Below are 24,249 nucleotides of genomic sequence, written 5' to 3'. Positions count from 1 at the left end.
TATGGCTGGCAGATATACAGGAAAAAATAATCAAAGTTTGAGCAGTGAGATTCTTTGTAAGGTGGTAGGTGAGGTAAGAATAGAATATAAATGCTGATGTTTGGTGCAACGAGTCGCACACACTGACTGTTCGCTAGCAGGAGCTGGAATTGAGCCTCAACTGACAGAACCAAAGCCGTCTGTGTTTGATGGCTGTATGGATTTCTAATGTGAAATAAGTTTGGTTTATCCCAGCTCAGTTCATCGCACAAAACCGCCCTTAATTTGAAAGAAACAAAGAAAAAAGTTACATTTATGTAGCTCTTTTCATAGGCTTGGAATGCCCCAAGCTTAAAGCCACTGAAGTACTTTTGAAGTGTAGTCACTGTAGTAATGTAGGAAATGTGGTAGCCAGTTTACACATAGCAAGATCCCACAGACAGCAATGTTTTAATGACCAGGTAATCTTTTTAATGGTGTTGGCTGAAGTATGAATTTTGGCCAAGACATTGAAGAGAGCTCCCCTGCTCTTCTTTGATTACTTGCATGGGATTTTTTACATCTACCTGAGAGGGCAGATGGGGACTTGGTTTAAGGTCCAAAAACACACCTCCAACATTTGCATCCCTCGGTACAGCTGCTCCAATAGAACAGCACTCCCTCAATACAGAGCTTCAAATAGTGCAGCTCTCCCTCAGTACTGTACTGCGAGTGTCAGCCTCGACTTTGTGCTCAAGTCCCTGGAGTGAGTCTTGAACCCAGAGACAAGAGTGCTACCCACTGAGCCACGGCTGCCAGTTTGAGACAGGAATTGACCAGCTCACTCAGAGAATCCACAAGAGATGGCTGAGGTGGAAAATGAAAGTAAAAGTATACTCTGAGAATGGAACAGAGGTACATTGATGGGGTAGAACTGCAGGAGATTTGCTGTGCAGCTAATCACGCTGTATCTGAGCTGGCACCCATTGATGAAGTTATGTTTCCAAATTGGAAATATTGCATTTTCCAGCATTAAATTTACTGTCATATTGAAATCTAAGTCTTTTGTATATTTGTAAATGTGTATGTCTTTTTATTATACAGTAAAAGCTTTGTTATCTGGCACTTTAGCAAGCTCATTGTCCAGAATTTCCACAGGAATTCAGGTTGCCATCTGCGATTAGAAATGCTACCTGGTTCCCTATTCACTGGAAGGGGATTCTTGGTCCCCGAGGTCAGACGTGTTTTGCTCCGGAGTTCCACGTCCTATCTCGACCGAGAATGGCTCATTGGAAGTGGCAGACTCTCCCGTGCACTATCTTGGTGCACTGACCCCGAAGGATTAAGGAACAATTGTCGGCCCCTGGGTACCCTTCGCTGTCTTGGCAATAACTTTGGAATGCAAGGTCAGATCTCCACCCGCCTTGACAAGTACAACTCTTGATTAACTGGAATTTTTGCTTATCCAGCACCTCTCAGCCCGGCAGATAACAAAGCTTTTATATATGTGTGTGTGTATCTATTTATATAGACATATATATAAGTATATCTCAGCTTTTTGATTGTTCGACTTGAATATTTCTTATTGCATTGCTTTTTTTGCTTTTTCTTTCTTTGTTCCATCGGACATTTTAAATGCATTCCTTTCCTGGGTTATGTGCTGATGACAGTTCCAGGCCACTCCCAGTGCTGTGGTTTAACCAATCTTGTTGTTTTGTTCTGTCTTTCTCCCCTGTGCCTAGCTTGAGTTTGGCACCTCCACACACAGCAGCACTGAGCTGTGAGGAGACTTAGAATCATTGAATAATAGAGCACAGAAGGAGGCCATTCAACACGTGGTGTCAGCTCTTTGAAAGAGCTAACCTGTTACTCCACTGCTGTTGCCCCATTGCCTTGTAAATTTTTCTCTTTAAGCCTTTATACAGTTTCCTTTTGAGTGTTAGTATTGATTCTGCTTCCATCACCCCTTCAGGCAGTGCATTCTAGATCACAGCAGCTCACTGCGTTTAAAAAAAAAAGTTTCTTCCTGTCTTCTGGTTCTTTTGCCAATCATTTACATCTATGTTCTGTGGTTGCTGACCCTTCTGCCAGTGGAAACACTTTATCCTTATTAATTCTATCGAAATCATTCATGATTTTGAAGACGATCAAATTTCCTGTTAAAATTCTGTTCTCCAAGGAGAAAAATCACAGGTTCTCCAATCTTTCTACGTTGTAGTTAGAGGAGTGTGAAATATTGGATGGTATAAACATAGTGAAAGAGGAAATGTTGAGGAGTTTAGCATCTATGAAAGTGGATAAATTGCTGAACTTGGATAAAATGTATCCCAGGATACTAAGAGAAAGGAGGAAATAGCAGAGGCTCTGACCCTCATTTCCCTGTTCTCTCTGGTGCCCGAGGTCTGGAGGACTCCGATTGTACAGTTTTTTTAAAAAGGGAGGAAGGGATAGTCTGAATAATTACAGGACAATCAGCCTAACCTTGGTGGTAGGCAAAATATTGGAAAAAATTGAGGGACTGTATGAATAGTCATTTAGAAAGGTACAGATTAATCGGGAGAGTCAGCATGTATTTGTTAAGGGAATATCATGTCTGACTAACTTGATTGAATTTTTTGAGGAGGTGACAAGGAAGGTCGATGTGGATTGTGCATTTGATGTAATCTATGTGGATTTTAGCAAGGCTTTTGACAAGGCCCCACATAGCAGATTAATCAGAAAATTAAGACCCCATGGGATCCAAGGGAAAGTGACAAGATGGATCCAAAATTGGCTCAGTGGCAGGAAGCAAAGGGTAATGGTCAATGGGTGCTTTTGTGACTGGAAGGCTGTTTCCAGTGGGGTTCCGCAGTGCTCAGTACTGGGTTGCTTGCTTTGTGTCTTATATATCAATGATTTAAACTTAACCTCATCCCTCCCTATCTCTGTAATCTCCTTCAGCCCCACAACCCTCTGAGTTATCTGCTCTCCTCCAATTCTGGCTTCTTGTGCATCCCTGATTTTAATCGCTCTACCATTGGTGGTCGGCCTTTAGTTGCCTAGGCCCCAAGTTCTGTAATGCCCTCCCTACACCTCTCCGCCCCTCTACCTCACTATTTGCCCCTCAACCTCACTTTCCTCCTTTAAGACTCCTTAAAACTCACCTCTTTTGGTCATCTGACCTAATACCTCCTTATGTGGCTCGGTGTCATATTTTGTTTTCTAATGCTCCTGCGAAGCACTTTGGGGCGTTTTATTATGTTATAGGCGTTTGTGTAGTTGTTGTTAAATGTAGGGGATAAGAATAAGAAGTTTTCAGATGATACAAAATTGTTTGTGTGGTTGATAATGAGGAAGAAAACTTTAACGGATATGGAGGAGATTAATGAGGATATTGCCAGGAATTTTTACTTTGTGGAAAGATTGTTCCAAAGAAAACAACCCCAGCTTATTCAGAGGAGGCTGAGGGGAGATTTAATTGAGGTGTATAAAATTATCAGGGGCCTATATAGAGCAGATAGGAAGGATCTATTCCCCACAGCAGAGAGGTCAATAACCTGGGGCATAGATTTAAATTAATTGGCATAAGGGTTAGAGGGGAGTTGAGAAGTTTTTTTACCCAGAGGGTGGTGGGGGTCTGGAACTCACTGCCTGGAAGGGTGGTAGAGGCAGATACACTCAACGCATTTGAAAAAAAACTACTTGGATATGCACTTGACGTGCCGTAGCCTACAGGGCTGCGGACCAACAGCAGGAAAGTGGGATTAGGCTGGATTACTCTTTTTCGTCCGGTACAGACATGATGGGCTGAATGGCTAATTTTCTATGTTAACTAGGGTCCCTGGTCCCATTCTAGTCAGTCTCCTTTGCAACCTCTCCATGGTCTTTTCATCCTTCCTAAAGTGTGGTGCCCAGAATTGGAATGAATACAACTGAGGTTTACCATGGAAACCATAGAAAAGTTATGCTGCAGGAGGCCATTCAGCCCATCGTGTTTGTGCCAGCTAAAAACAAAAACAAGCTGCCCAATGTAATCCCATCTTCCAGCACCTGGTCTGTAGCTTTGAAGGTTACAGCACTTCAGGTGCATGTCCAGGTACCTTTTATATGAGTTGAGGGTTTCTGCCTCCGCCACCGATCCAGGCAGTGAATTCCAGACATCCACCACCCGCTGGGTGAAAAAGTTTTTCCTCATGTCTCCTCTAGTCCTTCTACCAATCACCTTAAATCTGTACCCCCTGGTAATTGACCTCTCCGCTAGGGGAAACAAGTCCTTCCTGTCTACTCTATCTTGGCCCCTCATAATCTTGTACACCTCAATTAAGTCACTCCTCAGCCTCCTCTGTTCTAAGGAAAACAACCCTAGCCTATCCAATCTTTGCTTATAGCTGCAACTTTCAAGTCCTGGCAGCATTCTCGTAAATCTCCTCTGTACTCTCTCCAGAGCAATTATGTCCTTCCTGTAATGTGGTGACCAGAACTGTGCGCAGTACTGCAGCTGTGGCATAACCAGTATTTTATACAGTTCCAGCATTACATCCCTGCTTTTGTATTCTATACCTCGGCTAATAAAGGAAAGCATTCCATATGCTGCCCTTCACTTTATCTACCTGTGGACATGCACTCCAAGGTCTCTCACTTCTTCTACCCCTCTCAATATCCTCCTGTTTATTATATATTCCCTTGCTTTGGTTGCCCTCCCCAAATGAATTGCCTCACATTTCTCTGGATTGAATTCCATTTGCCACTTTTCCGCCTACTCAATCAAACCATTGATATCATTCTGGAGTCTACAGCTTTCCTGTTCAATATCAACTACACGGCCAAGTTTTGTGCCATCAGCAAATTTCCCAATCATGCCTCCCACATTTAAGTCCAAATTATTAATATATACCTCAAACAGCAGGGGACCCAACACTGAGCCCTGTGGAACACCACTGGAAACAGCTTTCCATTCGCAAAAACGTGTGTCGACCACTACCCTTTGTTTCCTGTCACTGAGCCAATTTTGGATCCAGCTCGCCACATTTCCTGTATTCCATGGGCTTTTATTTTTCTGACCAGTCTGCCATGTGTGACGTTGTGAAATGCCTTACTAAAATCCATGTAGACCACATTCAGTGTACTACCCTCATTAACCCTCCATGTTACTTCCTCAAAATATTCAATTAAGTGAATAAGGCACTTCCTACCCTTAACAAATCCATGCTGACTGTCCCTGATCAGTCCGTGCCTTTCTAAGTGGCAGTTTATCCTGTCTCTGAATTGATTCTAATAATTTGCCCACCATTGAGGTCAGACTGGCTGGCCTGTAAGTATTTGGCCTACCCCTCGCATCCTTTTTAAACAATGCTACAATGTTCACAGACCTCCAATCCTCTGGTACCTGCCTGTATCTAGTGAGGATCTGAAGATGATCCTCACAGCATCTGCTATTTTCTCCCTGGCTTCCTTTAACAATCTGGGATGCAGTCCATCTGGCCTGGTGATTTATCTACTTCCAAGGATGTCAGACTCTCCAGTACTTCCTCTCTCATTATGTTTATCGTAACTAATATTTCACACTCCTCCTCTTTAACTACAATGTCTGCATCATCCCTCTCCTTTGTGAAGACAGAGACAAAAATCTCATTAAGAACCGTGCCCACATCTTCTGCATCTACGAATAAGTTCCCTTGTGCATCTCTGATAGGCCCTACCCTTTCCTTTGTTATCCTCTTGCTCTTAATGTACTGATAAAACATCTTTGGGTTTGCCTTGATTTTACCTGGCGATAATTTTTCATGACCCCTCTTTGCTTTCTTAATTTCCTTTTTTACTTCACCTGTGCGCTTTCTATACTCCTCTAGGCTTTCTAAATTATTAAGTTTTTTGTGACTGTCATAACCTTTTTCAGCTTTATCTTACCCTGTAAGCTTTTGGATAACCAGGGGCTCTAGATTTGGCAGTACCACCCTTTATCTTTGTGGGGGCATGTCTACACTGTGCCTGTAGAATCTCGCTTTTGAATGCCTCCCACTGGTTTGACACTGATTTTCCTTCAAGTAGCTGTATCCAGTCCACTTTCACCGGATCACCCCTCAGTTCCGTAAAATTTGCCATCCCCAATTTAGAACTTTTGCTCCCGTTTTATCTTTGTCCTTTTCTATGGTTATGCTGAAACTGACTGTATTATGATCACTATGTCCAAAATGGTCGCCCACTGCTACTTTCATCCACTTGCTTAGCTTCATTTCCAAAGACTAATTCTAGAATTGCGCCCCACCTCGTTGGACTTGTTACGTGCTGGCTAAAAAAGTTCTCTTGATAGCAGTTCAAGAATTTTGTGCCCTCTGTGCCCTTCACACTGTTTGTATCCCTGTTGATATTATGGTAGTTGAAATCCCCAACTATTATTGCCCTATTGTTTTTGCACTCAGAAATTTGCCAACATATTTTTTGTTCTATCTCCCTCTCTCTATTTGGGGGTCTATAGAACTCTCCTAGTAGTATGGCTGCCCCTTTTTTATTTCTGAGCTCAACCCATATGGCCTTGTTTGAGTCATGTAGCATATCATCCCTCCTCACAACTTTTATTAATTCCTTAACCAATAATGCTACACCCCCTCCTTTTTTATCCCCCTCTCTATCCTGCATGAAAACTCTATATCCAGGGATGTTGAGCTGCCATTTTTGCCCCTCTTTAAGCCAAATTTCCATTATAGCAATGATATCATGTTGCCATGTGTCTACCTGTGCCCTCAGCTCATCGGCTTTATTTGCTTGCATATATACTTGCATTTAAATAAATACCTTTTAACACTGCCAAATTCTTGTAGTGCACACTTTTTAACCTTTGCTTCTTCTGTCTTTCAGAGTCGCTCACTAATTTTCTGCCTCCTGTTCCCTGTCCTGAATTTGTCCTATCTGAAGCTGCCCTCAAGTTCCCATTCCCCCTGCCAATCTAGTTTAAACCATCCCCAACAGCACTAGCAAACCTTTCTGTAAGGATATTCAGGTGTAGACTGTCCGGCTTGTTCAAGTCCCACCCTCCCCAGAACCGGTCCCAATGTCCCTGAAATCTGAAGCTCTCCCTCCTGCACCATCTCTCCAGCCACGTATTCATCTGGTGTATTTACCTGGTGTTTTATAAAGGTTTACCGTGACTTTTTGTAGGACATTCCTTTATTAATAAAGCAAAAGATCCCATATGCTTTTTCAACAGCCTTATCAACTTGTCCTGTCTCCTTTAAAGATTTGCGTATGTGTATCCCCAGGTCTCACTGTTAGTGCACCCCTGTTTAAGATTGTAGCACTTAGTTTATATTACAGAAACAGAATCACAGAATAATACAGTGCAGAAGAGGCCCTTTGGCCCATCGAGTCTGCACCGATGCATTAAAACACCTGACCTATCTACCTAATCCCATTTGCCAGCACTTGGCCCATAGCCTTGAATGTTATGACGTGCCAAATGCTCATCCAGGTACTTTTTAAAGGATGTGAGGCAACCTGCCTCTACCACCCTCCCAGGCAGGGCATTCCAGACTGTCACGACCCTCTGGGTAAAAAAGTTCTTCCTCAAATCCCCATTAAACCTCCCGCCCCTCACCTTAAATTTGTGACCCCTCGTAACTGACCCTTCATCTAAGGGGAACAGCTGCACCTCGATCAGGTCACCCCTCAGTCTTCTCTGCTCCAGTGAAAACAACCCAAGACTATCCAACCTCTCTTCAAAGTTTAAATGTTCCATCCCAGGCAACATCCTGGTGAATCGCCTCTGCACCCCCGCCAATGCAATCACATCCTTCCTATAATGTGGTGACCAGAATTGCACACAGTACTCCAGCTGTGGTCTTACCAAAGTTCTGTACAACTCCAACATGACCTCCCTGCTTTTGTAATCTATGCCTCGATTGATAAAGGCAAGTGTCCCATATGCCTTTTTCACCACCCTATTAACCTGCCCTTCTGCCTTCAGAGATCTTTGGACAAACAAGCCAATGTCCCTTTGTGCCTCGGAACTTCCCAGTGTCAGGCCATTCATTGAATACTTCCGTGTCACATTAATCCTTCCGAAGTGTATCACCTCACACTTTTCAGCGTTAAATTCCATCTGCCACTTTTCTGCCCATTTGACCATCCCGTCGATATCTTCCTGTAATCTAAGACACTCCACCTCACTGTTAACCACTCGGCCAATCTTTGTGTCATCCGTGAACTTACTGATCCTACCCCGCACATAGTCATCTATGTCGTTTATATAAATGACAAACAATAGGGGACCCAGCACAGATCCCTGTGGTACGCCACTGGACACTGGCTTCCAGTCACTAAAACAGCTGTCTGTCATCACTCTCTGTCTCCTACAGCTCAGCCAATTTTGAATCCACCTTATCAAGTTACCTTGTATCCCATGTGCATTTGCTTTCTTGATAAGTCTCCCATGTGGGACCTTGTCAAAGGCTTTGCTGAAATCCATGTAAACTACATCAACTGCACTACCCTCATCTACACGCCTGGTCACATGCTCAAAAAATTTAATCAAATTTGTTAGGCATGACCTCCCTCTGACAAAGCCATGCTGACTATTCCTAATCAAATTTTGCCTCTCCAAGTGGTGATAGATTCTCTCCTTCAGAACGTTCTCTAATAGTTTCCCCATCACTGACGTGAGACCCACTGGTCTGTAGTTCCCTGGCTTATCTCTACAACCTTTCTTAAATAGTGGGACCACATTAGCTGTTGTCCAGTCCTCTGGCACCTCCCCCGTGGCCAGAGAGGAATTAAAAATTAGGGTCAGAGCCCCTGCAATCTCCACCCTCGCCTCCCACAGCATCCTGGGACACAAATTGTCCGGACCTGGAGATTTGTCCACTTTTAAGCCTTCTAAAACCTCCAATACCTTATCACTCCCTATGACAATTTGCTCAAGAACCTCACAGTCTCTCTCTCTCTAAGTTCCATATCTCCATCCTCATTCTCTTGGGTGAAGACAGATATGAAGTATTCGTTCAACACCCTACCAATGTCTTCTGGCTCCACCCACAGATTTCCCCCTTGGTCCCTAATGGGTCCTACTCTTTCCCTGGTTATCCTCTTCCCATTGATATACTTATAGAATATCTTGGGATTTTCCCTACTTTTACTAGCCAGAACTTTCTCATATCCCCTCTTTGCTCTCCTAATTGCTTTCTTAAGCTCCATTAGGGCGGCACAGTGGCGCAGTGGTTAGCACTGCAGCCTCACAGCTCCAGGGACCCGGGTTCGATTCCGGGTACTGCCTGTGTGGAGTTTGCAAGTTCTCCCTGTGTCTGCGTGGGTTTTCTCCGGGTGCTCCGGTTTCCTCCCACAAGCCAAAAGACTTGCAGGTTGATAGGTAAATTGGCCATTATAAATTGTCACTAGTATAGGTAGGTGGTAGGGAAATATAGGGACAGGTGGGGATGTTTGGTAGGAATATGGGATTAGTGTAGCATTAGTATAAATGGGTGGTTGATGTTCGGCACAGACTCGGTGGGCCGAAGGGCCTGTTTCAGTGCTGTATCTCTAATCTAATCTAATCATCCTACACTTTCTGTACTCCACTAATGCTTCCATTGATTTGCTCTCCTTGTATTTGCTGAAAGCCTCTCTTTTCCTTCTCATCGTACCCTGAATGTTTCTGGTCATCCATGGTTCTCTGGGCTTGTTGCTCCTATTACCCTAGAGGGAACATGTTGGGCCTGTACATGTTGCCTCTCCTCATTTTTCTTTCTAAAATGTATCACTTCACACTTCATGACATACAATGTTGTGTTTTCAGCATTGTGTGCTGTGGAAGCAGGGCCCGCAGTTAAACTCCTCTCCGCTTGAATGATTTACAAGACTGAGTATCGGAGATGTTACTGAAAAAGGAACTTATTTTATTTGTTTGCAGCGCAAGCACCCTCATCCTCCAAGACCAAAGAGTGTAAGAATCTACGAAGCACATGTTGGAATTGCATCGCCCGAAGGAAAAATCGCTTCTTACACGAATTTCACACAAAATATGCTGGTCAGAATTAAGAATCTTGGTAAGCTATTGCAGAGAAATGGGTGATTGCGCTGCCATAATCTTCAAATGAATTCAAAAGGACCAAACAAGCTAAGGTGAAAACAGAAAACGTTGGAAATATTCAGCAGGTCAGGCAGCATCTATGGAGAGAGAAACAGCATTAACGTTTCAGGTCAATGACCTTTTGTCAGAACTGGGAAAAGTTAGAAATATAATAGGTTTTAAGAAGGTGAAAGGGAGGAGGGTGGAAAAAGAACAAAAGGGAAGGTCTGTGATAGGGTGGAAGACAGGAGAGAATAAATGACAAAAGAGTTGGTGGTGCAGAGCCAAAGGGAGTGGTAATTGGACAAATAAAGTAACAAAAGATGTGTCTGTAGGAGGTGTGAATGGCAAAATGATGAACAGTTTCCATTTGAAAGCAAAAACAAGAGAAAAACGAGACTAAATCTGAAATTTGCCAAGAGAAAGGGAACAAAATGGGGGCAGAGATTATGGTCTGAAATTGTTGAACTCTTCAGTCTGGAAGGCTGTAAAGTGCCGAATCAAAAGATGAGGTTCTGTTCCTCGAGCTTACGTGGACTTCATTTGAATACTGCAGGAGGCTGAGGACAGAGAGGTTAGCGTGAGAGCAAGGTGAAGGATTAATATGGCAGGCCACCGGAATCTTGGGTTCACGCTTACGGATTGAACGGAGGCATTCCATGAAGTGGTCACCTAATCTGCGTTTGGTCTTTCCAATGTAGAGCAGACTGCCTTGTGAGTAGCAGATACAGTGTACTATACTAAAAGAAGTCCATGTAAATTGCTGTTTCACCTGGAAGGAGTGTGTGTGTCCTTGGTTGGTGAGGAGGTTAGAGGACAGGTGTTGCATCTCCTGTGCTTGCATGGGAAGGGTGATTGAGGAGTGGACCAGGGTATTGCAGATGGAACAGTCCCTTTGGAATGCTGAAAGGTAAGGGGAGAGGAAGATATGTTTGGTGGTGGTATCACGCTGGAGGTGGCAGAAAAAGCTGTGGATGCTCTGTTGAATATGGAGGCTGGTGGGGTGGAAGTGAAGACAATTGGAACCATATTATGGTATTGGGAGGGAGGGGAAGGGTTGAGAACAGAAGTGCTGGAAATGGGACGGACGCAGTTGAGGGCCCTGTCAGCCGTGGTTGAGGAAAATGGAAGACATATCGGAAGACATATCGGAAGACGTATGGAAAGTTACATCATCAAAACAGATGCGACAGAGAAACTGGGAGAATGGAATGGCATCCTTACTGAAAGTGGGGTGTGAGGAAATGTAGTCCAGGTATCTGGGAATCAGTGGGCTTTTGGTGTATATTGGTTGATAGCCTATCCCCAGAAATGGAGAGAGAGAAGTTGAGGAAGTGAAGGGAAGAGTCGGAGATGGACCATGTGAAGAGAGAAAATTGGAAGCAAAGTTGATGATTCTTTTCCAGTTCTAGGTGAGAGCAGGACTGGAAAAAGAGGTGAGGAAGGGGGCCTGAGTAGGACTGGAACAAGCAATGCTCCACATATCCCATAAAAAGGCAGACACAACTAGGACCCATGTGGGTATCCATAGCAGCACTTTTTATTTAGAGGAAATGAGTGGCATTAAAGGAAAAGTGTACAATGAAAGAACATGTTCAGCCTAGTGGAGGAGAGTGGTGGTGGACAGTCCTGACACCATCCTGATGGATGGAGTTGTAGAAAGATTTGACGTTCATGGTGAAGAGGAACTGTTAGGGCCAGGAAATTGGAAACTGTTAAAGTGACGGGGGGCATCGGAAGAGTCATGAATGTAGGTGGGGCAGGAACAGGCTGAAATGTCTACCAGGACAGTCACCTGTTTGTGGATCTTGGAAAGGAGGTAAGATTGGGTTGTTCGGGATTGGGCGACTTTGAAGTTGGACGCTGTGAAAGGAAGATCTCCAGGGGAGATGAGGTCAGCAACAGTCCTAGAAACGATGGTTAGATGTTCGATGTTGGGATCATGGTGCAGGGGAGGTAGGAGAAGGGTCCGAGAGTTGGTGTCCAGCCTCTGCAAGGTAGAGGCAGGTTCACCTGACAACAACAGTATCACCCTTATCAGCAGGTTTGATCATGTTAGGGTTGGACCTAAGAGAACTGAGTGTGCAAATTCAGAGGGAGACAGGTTAAAGCGAGTGAGGGGAGCAGAGAAATTAAGTTGACTGATGTCACACTGAGAAGATCAAAAGAGGGTGAGAGGCCAGAAGGAGAATCTTGGCTGCGGTAAAAGGGTCCACTGTCCAGGGCCAAAGAAGTGGGTGTGGAGGTGAAGGCGACAAAAGAAGAGCTTAGCATAGTGCCAAGCTTGATATTCATTGAGGGATGAAGTTGAGGCCTTTGCTAAGGCTGAATCATAGAACATAGAACATAGAACATAGAACATACAGCACAGAACAGGCCCTTCGGCCCACAATGTTGTGCCGATCCTTTGTCCTCTGTCAAGGACAATTTAATCTATACCCCATCATTCTCCTTTATCCATATACCTATCCAAAAGCCTTTTGAAAGTCCCTAAAGTTTCTGACTCAACAACTTCCCCGGGCAAGGCATTCCATGCCTCGACCACTCTCTGGGTAAAGAACCTTCCCCTGACATCCCCCTTATATCTCCCACCCTTCACCTTAAATTTATGACCCCTTGTAACGCTTTGCTCCACCCGGGGAAAAAGTTTCTGACTGTCTACCCTATCTATTCCCCTGATCATCTTATAAACCTCTATCATGTCACCCCTCATCCTTCTCCTTTCTAATGAGAAGAGGCCTAGAATGTTCAGCCTTTCCTCGTAAGACTTATTCTCCATTCCAGGCAACATCCTGGTAAATCTCCTCTGCACCCTCTCCAAGGCTTCCACATCCTTCCTAAAATGAGGCGACCAGAACTGCACACAGTACTCCAAATGAGGCCTTACCAAGGTCCTGTACAGCTGCATCATCACCTCACGGCTCTTAAATTCAATCCCTCTGCTAATGAACGCTAACACCCCATATGCCTTCTTCACAGCCCTATCCACTTGAGTTGCAACTTTCAATGATCTATGCACATAGACCCCAAGGTCTCTCTGCTCCTCCACATGCCCAAGAACCCTACCGTTAACCCAGTATTTTGCATTCATGTTTGTCCTTCCAAAATGGACGACCTCACACTTTTCAGGGTTAAACTCCATCTGCCACTTTTCAGCCCAGCACTGCAACCTATCCAAGTCCCCCTGCAGACGACAATAGCCCTCCTCGGTATCCACAACTCCACCAACCTTTGTATCATCTGCAAATTTACTGACCCACCCTTCGACTTCCTCATCCAAGTCGTTAATAAAAATCACAAACAGGAGAGGACCCAGAACTGATCCCTGCGGCACGCCACTGGTAACTGGGCTCCAGGCTGAGTATTTACCATCTAAGACCACTCTCTGCCTTCTATCAGTTAGCCAATTCTTAATCCAACTGGCCACATTCCCCACTATCCCATGCCTCCTGACTTTCTCCATAAGTCTACCATGGGGGACCTTATCAAATGCCTTACTAAAATCCATGTACACCACATCCACTGGTTTACCCTCATCCACTTGCTTGGTCACCTGCTCAAAGAATTCAATCAGGCTTGTGAGGCAAGACCTACCCCTCACAAAACCGTGCTGACTGTCCCGAATCAAGCAGTGTCTTTCCAGATGCTCAGAAATCCTATCCCTCAGCACCTTTTCCATCAACTTGCCTACCACCGAAGTAAGACTAACTGGCCTGTAATTCCCAGGGTTGTTCCTATTCCCTTTCTTGAACAGGGGCACAACATTTGCCACCCTCCAATCACCTGGTACCACCCCCTTCAGCAGAGAAGATGAAAAGATCATTGCCAGCGGCTCTGCAATTTCATCCCTTGCTTCCCATAACATCCTTGGATATACCCCGTCAGGCCCGGGAGACTTGTCTATCTTCAAGTTATTCAAAAACCCCAACACATCTTCCCTCCTAACGAGCACTTCCTCGAGCTTACCAGTCTGTTTCACACCGTCCTCTTCAGTAATACACCCCTTCTCATTCGTAAATACCGAAGAGAAGTACTCATTCAAAACCTCACTTATCTCTTCCGGCTCAACACACAGTCTCCCGCTATTGTCCTTGACCGGACCTATGGTCCCCCTGGTCATCCTCATATTTCTGACATACGCGTAAAAGGCCTTGGGGTTTTCTTTTATCCTACCCGCCAAGCATTTTTCATGCCCTCTCTTAGCTCTCCTAATCCCTTTCTTCAGATCCTTCCTGGCCATCTTGTATCCCTCCAGAGCTATGCCTGTGCCCTTTTTCCTCAACTTTATATACGCATCCTTCTTCTTCCTAACAAGACTCTCAACCTCTCTTGTCAACCACGGTTCCCTCACATGACCATCCCTTCCCTGTCTGACAGGGACATGCTTATCAATGGCCCCTACTATCTGCTCCTTGAAAAAGTTCCACATTTCGACCGTGCCCTTCCCTGCCAGCATATGCTCCCAACTTATGCTCCTCAGTTCCTGCCTGACAGCATCATATCTACCCTTCCCCCAATTGTAAACCTTGCCCTGTTGCACATACCTATCCCTCTCCATTACCACAGTGAATGCTACAGAATTGTGATCACTATCTCCAAAGTGCTCGCCCACCAACAGCTCTATCACTTGCCCTGGTTCATTACCTAGTACCAAATCCAATATTGCCTCCCCTCTGGTCGGGCAGTCTACATACTGAGTCAGAAAAGCTTCCTGGACATACTGCACAAACACTACCCCATCCAAACTATTCGATCTAAAGAGTTGCCAATCAATATTTGGGAAGTTGAAATCCCCCATAATTACTACCCTGTGACTTCTGCTCCTTTCCAAAATCTGTTTCCCAATCTGCTCTTCCACCTCCCTGCTGCTATTGGGGGGCCTATAGAAAACTCCCATCAAGGTGACTGCTCCTTTCCTGTTCCTGACCTCAACCCACAGTGCCTCAGTCGGCAGATCCTCCTCGAAAATTCTTTCAGCAGTTGTTACACTATTTCTAACTAACAATGCCACCCCCCCACCTCTTTTACCACCATTCCTAATCTTATGAAAACATCTATAACCAGGTACCTCCAAAAACCATTCCTCCCCCTCACCTATCCACGTTTCAGTGATGGCCACAACATCGTAGTCACAAGTGCCCATCCACGCCTTCAATTCACTCACCTTATTCCTGATGCTTCTTGCGTTGAAGTATACGCACTTTAACCCTTCTCCGTGCCCATCTGTCCTCTGTGACAGTGCTACCTTCCCCAATACCTCACTACACTCTTTGTCTTTCTGAGTGGACCCACTGGTCCCTGGACTACAAGTCCGGTTCCCATCCCCCTCCCAAACTAGTTTAAACCCTCCCGAACAGTACTAGCAAACCTCCCTCCCAGGATATTGGTGCCCCTCTGGTTCAGATGCAGCCCGTCCTGTTTGAACAGGTCCCATCTTCCCCAGAATGCAGTCCAATTATCCAAGAACTGGAAGCCCTCCCTCCTACACCATTCCTGCAGCCACGTGTTCAGCTGTGCTCTCTCCCTATTCCTAGCCTCACTATCACGTGGCGCCGGCAACAAACCAGAGATAACAACTCTGTCCGTCCGAGCTTTCAGCTTCCAGCCTAACTCCCTAAACTCACTTCTAACATCTGTGCCACCCTTCCTTCCTACGTCGTTGGTGCCAATGTGCACCACGACCTCTGGCTGCTCCCCCTCCCCTTTAAGGATCCTGAAGACGCGATCACAAACATCACGGACCCTGGCACCAGGGAGGCAACAAACCATCCGTGCGTCTCGCCTGCGCCCACAGAACCGCCTGTCCGTACTCCTCACCATCGAGTCCCCGATGACTAGTGCTCTCCCATTCTCCCTCCTTCCCTTCTGAGCCACAGTGCAGGACCCCGTGCCAGAGGCCCGGTCACTGCAGCCTGCCCCCGATAGGCCGTCCCCCCCAACAGTATCTAAAACTGTATACTTGTTGTTGAGGGGAACGACCACAGGAGATCCCTGCACTGACCTCTTCCCACCTCTAACTGTTACCCAGCTGCCTTTGATTTGTGGAGTAACGACCTCCGTGTAGCTTCTATCTATCAACCCCTCAGCTTCCCGAATGATCCTCAGTTCATCCAGCTCCAGCTCCAATTCCCTAACACGGTCTGATAGGAGCTGGAGACGGATGCACTTCCAGCAGGTGAAGTCGGCAGGGTCACCGGAGGTTCCCCTCACCTCGAACATTCTGCAGGAGGAGCAATACACTACACTGGCTGCCATTTCTTTTATTCAATTACCCCTTAGTTAAGTACAACTATAGATATTAACAAAAACAGTAAATAGCTTACCTGCTCAGTCCTTTTTGGTTAGAGGAGGAGGGTAAAAAGGGTCTTATTATTAGGTTAGAGGAGGAGGATGGGTGGGAAACACTACATGTGTAGTGGCTCGGGTTAACTCAGCTCCGCACCTTTAAGGAAAATACCTACCCAGGAGTCCTCGCTGCCGACCAGCTTCCGGTTCCTCCGGCGCCAAAAGAAACTCAAAGACAAGGAAAACAGTAAGTAAAACAGTAAGTACTTACTTATAAAACACAGCTCCTGATGCCTTCACTCACCCAACGAAGAGTCGCTACCTTCTCCTGCTGCTCCGCCGGGAAATGAATCACTTGGGATCAGTGAGGGGAAGGGCAGAGGGTATTGTGAATACATGGCAAAGGGTAAGATTAGAAGAAGGGATGGGATAAGAGGGAAGAGAAGGAGAAGAAAGATCCGGAGGGGTGTTAGTTACCCATGTGTTGTTGAAACTTGCGGATAAGCTAAGCCATAGTACGTTTTTCCATAATCACACATTATTGGAGGCATAGACTTGAGTTTGAAAGACAGATAGGTGCACAGACTTTGATTTAACTACTTGATGTGGAGGGTATGCAATATATGGAAGAGACTGTTCAAGAAGATAGTGGAGGTGGATAGTATCAGCAATCTCAAGAGGGAGCTAGGTAGTTTGTTGGGGAAAACTAATTGAGGAGCATAGAGAAAGTGGATGCAGTGGGATTGGCCTGATAATACACTGGACCTTGATATTCTGTATAAATATTGGGTTACATTCTTTCAATATTCCAGCTTTGCATTTCAAAAATATTTTAATATGTCCAAAATCATAAATGTGATCCACTGGAAGGCTGACATTGTAAGCAAAAATTAAAAGCAAAATACTGCAGATGCTGGAAACCTGAAATAAAAACAAGAAATGCTGGAAATACTCAGCAGGTCTGGCAGCATCTGTGGAGAGAGAAGCAGAGTTAACGTTTCAGGTCAGTGATCCTTCTTCAGAACTGGCAGATATTAGAAATGTAAAAGGTTATAAGCAAGTAAAGTGGGGGTGGGGCAAGAGATAACAAAGGAGAAGGTGTAGATAGGACAAGGTCACACAACAGCTGACCAGAAGGTCATGGAGCAAAGATATGTTAATGGTGTGTTGAAAGACCAAGCATAAGTACAGAAAGGGTGTTAATGGACTGAAAATTGAACAGCCGCAAGTACAAACATAAAAAAAAAACAGTGGGTAAGCAAACTGAACAAACTAAGATGAAGTAAAATAAAATAAACACAAAAGAATATATATAAAAAAAGAAAAAAAAAGAAAAATAACTAAAAATAATAGTAAAATGGGGGACCCGTCATGCTCTGAAATTATTGAACTCAATGTTCAGTACGGCAGGCTGTAGTATGCCTAATCGGTAAATGAGATGCTGTTCCTCGAGCTTGCGTTGATGTTCACTGGAACACTGCAGCAATCCCAGGGCAGAGATGTGAGCATGAGAGCGGGGTGGGGGGAGTGTTGAAATGGCAAGCAGCCGGAAGCTCGGGGTCCTGCTTGCGGACTGAGCGGAGGTGTTCCATAAATCGGTCACCAGTCTGCATTTGGTCTCCCCAATGTAGAGCAGACCACAATGTGAGCAGCGAATACAGTATACTACATTGAAACAAGTACAAGTAAATCGATGCTTCACCTGAAAGGAGTGCTTGGGGCCTGGGATAGTGAGGAGAGAGGAGGTAAATGGGCAGGTATTACCTCCTGCGATTGCAGGGGAAGGTGCAGTGGAAAGGGGACGAGGTGGTGGGGGTAATGGAGGAATGGACGAGGGTGTCACAGAGGGAACGATCCCTTTGGAGTGCTGACAGGGGAAGGGAGGGGAAGATGCGTTTGATAGTGGCATCACGCTGGAGATGGCGGAGGATGATCCTTTGTTTGTGTAGGCTGATGGGGTGGAAAGTGAGGACAAGGGGAACCTTGTTATGGTTCTGGGAGGTAGGGGAAGGGGTGAGGGTAGAGGTGCGGGAAATGGGCCGGACACGGTTGAGGGCCCTGTCAACCTGGTTAATTTGACAGTTTTTGTGCTCACTGTGCAGAGATTATCTTGTTGGGAGCAGGTTGAGAATTTGAGTGAAGAGGCCAATGCTCTAATTCGTGAAAATCTCTCTATATTGGTAGCAGGGATACGGGACTTCAATTATATGAAGAGACTGGATGAGTTGGGGTTGTTTTCCGTGGAGCAAAGAAGGTTAGGGGGAGATTTAATAGAGGTGTTCAAAATCATGAAAGTGTTTTGATAGAGCAGAAAGGGAGAAACTGTTTCCATTGGCAGGGGAGTCAGTAACCTGAGGACACAGATTTAAGGTAATTGGCAGAAAAACCTGGTTGGAAATGGGGAGAATTTTTTTTATTCAGCGAGTTTTTAATATCTGGTGTGCACTATCTGAAAGGGTGGTGGAAGAAAATTCAATAGCAACTTTCAAAAGGGAATTACATAAATGCTCGAAGGGATAAAACACAAAACAGGGCTATGGGGAAAGGGGAGGGGGAGCTAATTGGATAGCACTTTCAGAGAATCAGCAAAGGTGGGATAGTCTGAATGTCTTGCTTCTGTGGTGTATGATTCTATGCTATATAATTACGTGGCCACTTGATTAGCACCCCATCCACAACCTTAAACATTCACTCCCTCCGCCACTGACACGCAGACGCAGCTGTGTGGACCATTTACAAGATGCACTGCAGCAACTCACCAAGGCTCCTTCAACAGCACCTTCCAAACCCGCGACCTCTACCACCTAGATGGACAAGGGCAGCGGGTGCATGGGAACACCACCACCTGCAAGTTCCGCTCCAAGCTGCACACCATCCTGACTTGGAACTATATCGCTGTTCCGTCACCGGCCCCAGGTCAAAATCCTGGAACTCCCTAACAGTACTGTGGGTCTCCCTCCATCACACAGTTTACAGCAGTTCAAGAAGACAGCTCACCACCACCCTCAAGGGCAATTATAAAAACCTGATATCTTATTGTAACAGATTGAGAGCGGGCTGATGTGTAAGTCATAGGTTTTTGAGTGCTCTGTATCCGCTAAAAGGGTGCAACTTTAAGAAATTGTATGAAATGGCAGACCGATTGAAGGAATTTTTAGAGGCAGTTAAGGTCAGTTAGGAATGACTCTGAGCCTGGAAGGATAAAAGGTTGGGAACTGGATCAGTTAGTGAGAGGTTGGAGGGGAAGGAGCTGTGGGTGAGAGGTACGGGTATAGTAATCTTGTATGTTCTGCTCCTCTCTGCACTTAGACACAACTGCACGGGTGAATTAAACTCACTTGTTTTGAACGTACAGCTCGAGTCTGCACATTTCTTTGATCAATGGGTCCAAGGCCTGCTTTAGCTTGTTAGATTATCCGGAAGGATTGCCCAACTATGTGTTGACAAGCAGATTTGTTGGCACAACAGGCATTTAAACTGGTGGAGCACAGGTTGCTCTTCTAGGTATGCAGTAGAGGGATGATCTCCCTATAATCTTAGCTGCATTGCCCCTGACCTGGTCGTACTACTGCTTTGCCCCTGACCTGGTGAACTGGCAACAGCTCAATTTTGAAATTTTCATCCTTGTTTTCAAATTCCTCCATAGCATCACCCCACCCTATCTCTGAAACCATCTCGTGCTCTACAACTCTCCAAGATCTGTGCACTTCTCCAATTCTGGCCTATTGTGCATTTCCAGCTCCACCAGTCTTCAGCTGCCTAAGCCCTAAACTCTCGAAGTTCCCTCCCTAAACCTCTCCGCCTCTCTTCCTCTCGTTCCTCCTAACACCTATCTCTTGGAGCAAGCTTTTGGCCACCAGTCCGAATATTTCTTTCTATGGATGGGTGTCAAATTTTGTTTCTTAATGCTCCTGTGATGTACCTTGGGATGTTTTGCTACATTAAAACGTTCTGTGTAAATGCATGTGTTGTTGAAGAGTGTCAGCGTGTTCTGTTCCCCAGGAGATACGAATATGCGGAAGAACTTTTTTTACACATCAGATAGTAATGACCTGGAGCTCTCTGCCCACAAGGGTGGTGGAAGGGGAGACAGTTCAAGAGGAAGTTGGATGGCCACTTGAGCGAAATAGACTTGCAGGGCTACGGGAATTGAGGTGGCGAGTGGGACTGACTGGATAGCTCCGTGGGGAGCTGGTTAGGACTCGATGGGCCAAATGGCCTCCTTTTGTGCCATAAATGACTCTATGTTCTGATGAAAGGTCATAGACCTGAGACGTTAGCTCTGTCTTTCTCTCTCCACAGATACAGCCTGATGCGCTGAGTATTTCCAGTATTTTCTGTTTTTCTTTATTTTCCAGCATTCGCAGTATTTTGTTTAGAGATACAGCACTGAAACAGGCCCTTCGGCCCACCGAGTCTGTGCCGACCATCAACCACCCATCAACCACCCATTTATACTAATCCTACACTAATCCCATATTCCTACCACATCCCCACCTGTCCCTATATTTCCCTACCACCTACCTATACTAGTGGCAATTTATAATGGCCAATTTACCTACCAACCTGCAAGTCTTTTGGCTTGTGGGAGGAAACCGGAGCACCCGGAGAAAACCCACGCAGACACAGGGAGAACTTGCAAACTCCACACAGGCAGTACCCAGAATTGAACCCGGGTCGCTGGAGCTGTGAGGCTGCGGTGCTAACCACTGCGCCACTGTGCCGCCCCTTGCTTTAGTATCACTAGACGCGAAGCCTATGTTCAGTGATTCAGGTAACTCACCTTCTCCGGGTGGAAGCAAATTTCTGTATTTTCATACAAAAGCAAATATTGCTTTGACTGGAACTTGTTTCCCTTGGCATCAGCAGGATTTTCTGAGTTTTCTCTTGCTGGCAGTTTCACTTTTAGTATGTCTCCATTGGGAGTCTCAATAAGTCCATGAATTCCTGACTGCCAACTGTATGTGGTGCAGTGGAAGGAATAACTTAGATTGCTTATCTCGTACCATAATTTATGTGTTGAAAACTCCTAGGCAAGGAATAATCTGTGAATCTGATGTGATGCTGGGCTCGTGCTCACGTTATCCTATTAGGAGGATACCTGTGTGCCATTTACAAGCTGCTCCTCAGATTGTACTAAGTCGGTACAAAATTGTCCTCTGGGGAGCAGGGTGAAATTGCATTGTCTATAAAATTTGTCTGGTATGAAGTTAGTTATTCATTTTTCTTCTTTGCAGAGTTTTCCCCCTTCTCCCAATTATGTCGGTGACACTATCTGACAGCAAGTTGTAGACTTTTTTTTTTGTTGGCGGGGGGATAGATGATCAAGTCGGCTTTTTATTACAATGGCAAAATACTGCAGATGCTGAAAATCTGAAATAAAGACAGAAAATGCTGGAAATACTCAGCAGGGCAGGCAGCATCTGTGGAGAGAAAAACAGAGTTAACTTTTCAGGTCGGTGACCTTTCATCAGTTCATCAGATCATCGACCTGAAACGTTAACTCTGTTTCCCTCTCCTCAGATGCTGCCTGACTTGGCTTTTTTATTAGCTGTTTTAGCATCATGTCCATATCAAGGTGAGGAGTGTCAGTGTTAGGGATATGGAACACTATGCATTTCAATAACCCAGTGTGAGCAACAGGCACACATAACATGGCTAAGATATGGAATATGGCTCCCTCTACACTGTCCACATCAAACAGGGGCAGGTACAGCACAGGTTAGCTATTGAGTAAAGTTCCCTCTACACTGTTCCATCAAACACTCCCAGGCAGGGGCAGTACGGGGGTTAGATACAGATTAAAGCTCCCTCTACATTGTCCCATCAAACACTCCCAGGGTAGGGACAGTACGGGTTAGATACAGAGTAAAGCTCCCTCTACACTGTCCCATCAAACACTCCCAGGGTAGGGACAGTACGGGTTAGATACCGTGTAAAGCTCCCTCTTCTCTGTCTGAGTAACATGGCTCAACTCCAATTTCAAGCGTGGAACCTGCTGCACTAGTGAGATTATTCCACTTTCAGTGCCTGTTCTTCTAATGTCTTTAGGCCTGTCGACTGAGCCCCTTATTTTTTGTATGTTGGATCCTTAAAACCAATAAACAGAGGGGACCGTTTGTCCTGTCAGACTGAAGGGTTTGAATCCTTTATTAGGTTAAACCAAAATTGTACTATCCAAAACATTTGGTCAAAACATTGTCGTGGCTCTTTGCAGTGCATGTTTACCTATTTCTTTAAAAATGTTGTTTAGCATGTTTGTTGGAGGTGGGACTATTTACCGACAGCTGTAGATGAATTCATTCGCTATTGGCTGTTAATTAGAGAGCTCAAAATTGTTCTGCTTCAGCTAGCTATCTTGGGACTTATTGTGAAAAGGTGCCAATCTCTCATTTGTGACTTTTTTTCAAATCATTGTGAAGCAAGAAATGGGGTCTCTCCACAAACTGAGACATTGGGCTGGATTTTACATCCTCTGGGCTCCGGCTGGGAGGCCCCTGCAAAATGGCAAGGGCAGGCAGGGGCTGGAGTGCCTGTCGTCTTCTCACCGCCATGGTATTTTACCAGCTGCAGGGAAGGTGCAAGATGGCTATCCTGCCCAGAGGCCGATTAAGGAACTTTTCTCTACACCACAGGCATATTATCAGTCGTCTCATGTGCATGGAGATCCCTGCAGGCTGATAGTGGGGGCGGTCACATGTTAGCCCACGGAGGGGGTCTACCAGCGGCAGTGGCCGCCACAGTAGCAACAACACCACCTGCCCCTCACCTGGGTCTGCCTGCCTGGTCCTGGCGCCCTCAGACCCCACTTACCTGGTTGGGAGAGTGGCCTCCTCCCATGGCATCCTCCTCTTCCCGGTGCAGTTCCATCAGTGGCCACCACTCCCGGCAATGTTGCTGATATTGCTGAGCTGCTGGCCCTTCGATTGGCCGGCCGCTCCTGGGGCCAGACAGCCCTCTTTTAAAGGGACGGCAGCCCTGAAGGCAACCAATTTCTTGCCTGATCCCCGTAAAAAGTGACATTGAATCCCGCAAATGGCCGAGGTGGGGTTGCCTCTGGCTTTCCATGATGCCACCACCAAACACATCTGTCCCTCACTTTTCAGCATTCTGAAGGGACCGTTTCCTCTCGACATCCTGGTCCACTCTTCATATCCATGTAAGCGCAGGAGATTCAACACCTCCCCTTTTTCCTCCTCTCTCCTCACCGTCCAAGGCCCCAAACACTCCTTCCAGGTGAAACAACGATTTCCGTGCACTTTCAATTTAATACACTGTATTCGCTGCTTACAATGTGGTCTGCTGTACACTGGGGAGACCAAATGCAGATTGGGTGACCACTTTCAATCTGCAAGCATGACCCCTGAGCTTGCGGTCACTTGTCTTTTTCATCTGCACCTTCTCATGCTGACCTCTCTGTCCTCTGCCTCCCGCAGTGTTCCAGTGAAGCTCAATGTAAGCTTGAGGGGCAGCACCTCATCTTTCGATTAGGCATGCTACAGTCCAACAGACTTAACATTGAGTTCAACGATTTCAGAATGTAATCTCTGCCCCCATTTTGATCCCTTTTCTTTTGCGGGTTTCGGTTTTAGTTGCACTTTTCTCTTGTTTTTGCTTTCAGACAGCAGCTGTTCATCATTCTGCCATTCACACCTCCTCTAGACACATCTTTAGTTTGTTTACTTGTCCCATTACCACTCCCTATGCCCCTGCATCACCAACTGTTTTATCATTTATTTTTTCCTGTCTTCTACCCCCGCCCCCCTTTCATTTGCCTAAAACCTATTACATTTCTAACTTTTCCTAGTTTTGAAGAAAGATCATTGACCTGAGATGCTAACTCTGTCTCTCTTATGTTTCTATCGGATCAAGTGCTGGAAGTTGGGATTAGACTGGGTGGCTCGTTTATTTGGCCACACAGACACAATGGACCCAGTGGCCTCTTCCTGTGCCATAAACCTTCTATGATT

At 45.6% G+C, this 24,249-nt stretch overlaps 1 protein-coding gene across 4 annotated transcripts in view; it reads left to right on the top strand.

Annotated features, from left to right (window-relative positions):
* gbe1b (glucan (1,4-alpha-), branching enzyme 1b) overlaps positions 1-24,249 on the top strand; it is a 666,883-nt gene that overhangs the window by 295,883 nt on the left and 346,751 nt on the right. For all 4 annotated transcript variants that reach the window (XM_068041301.1, XM_068041300.1, XM_068041299.1 and 1 more), the window contains exon 5: positions 9,836-9,971. In XM_068041301.1, the coding sequence (XP_067897402.1) occupies positions 9,836-9,971 (136 nt within the window). The remainder of the gene's footprint in view (positions 1-9,835; positions 9,972-24,249) is intronic.

This window comes from Heterodontus francisci, chromosome 10 (assembly GCF_036365525.1).
Source record: "Heterodontus francisci isolate sHetFra1 chromosome 10, sHetFra1.hap1, whole genome shotgun sequence".
Classification (NCBI taxonomy): Eukaryota; Metazoa; Chordata; class Chondrichthyes; order Heterodontiformes; family Heterodontidae; genus Heterodontus; species Heterodontus francisci.
The sequence above is the reverse complement of the archived record's forward strand: the minus strand, read 5'-3'. Positions and strand labels throughout refer to the sequence as shown.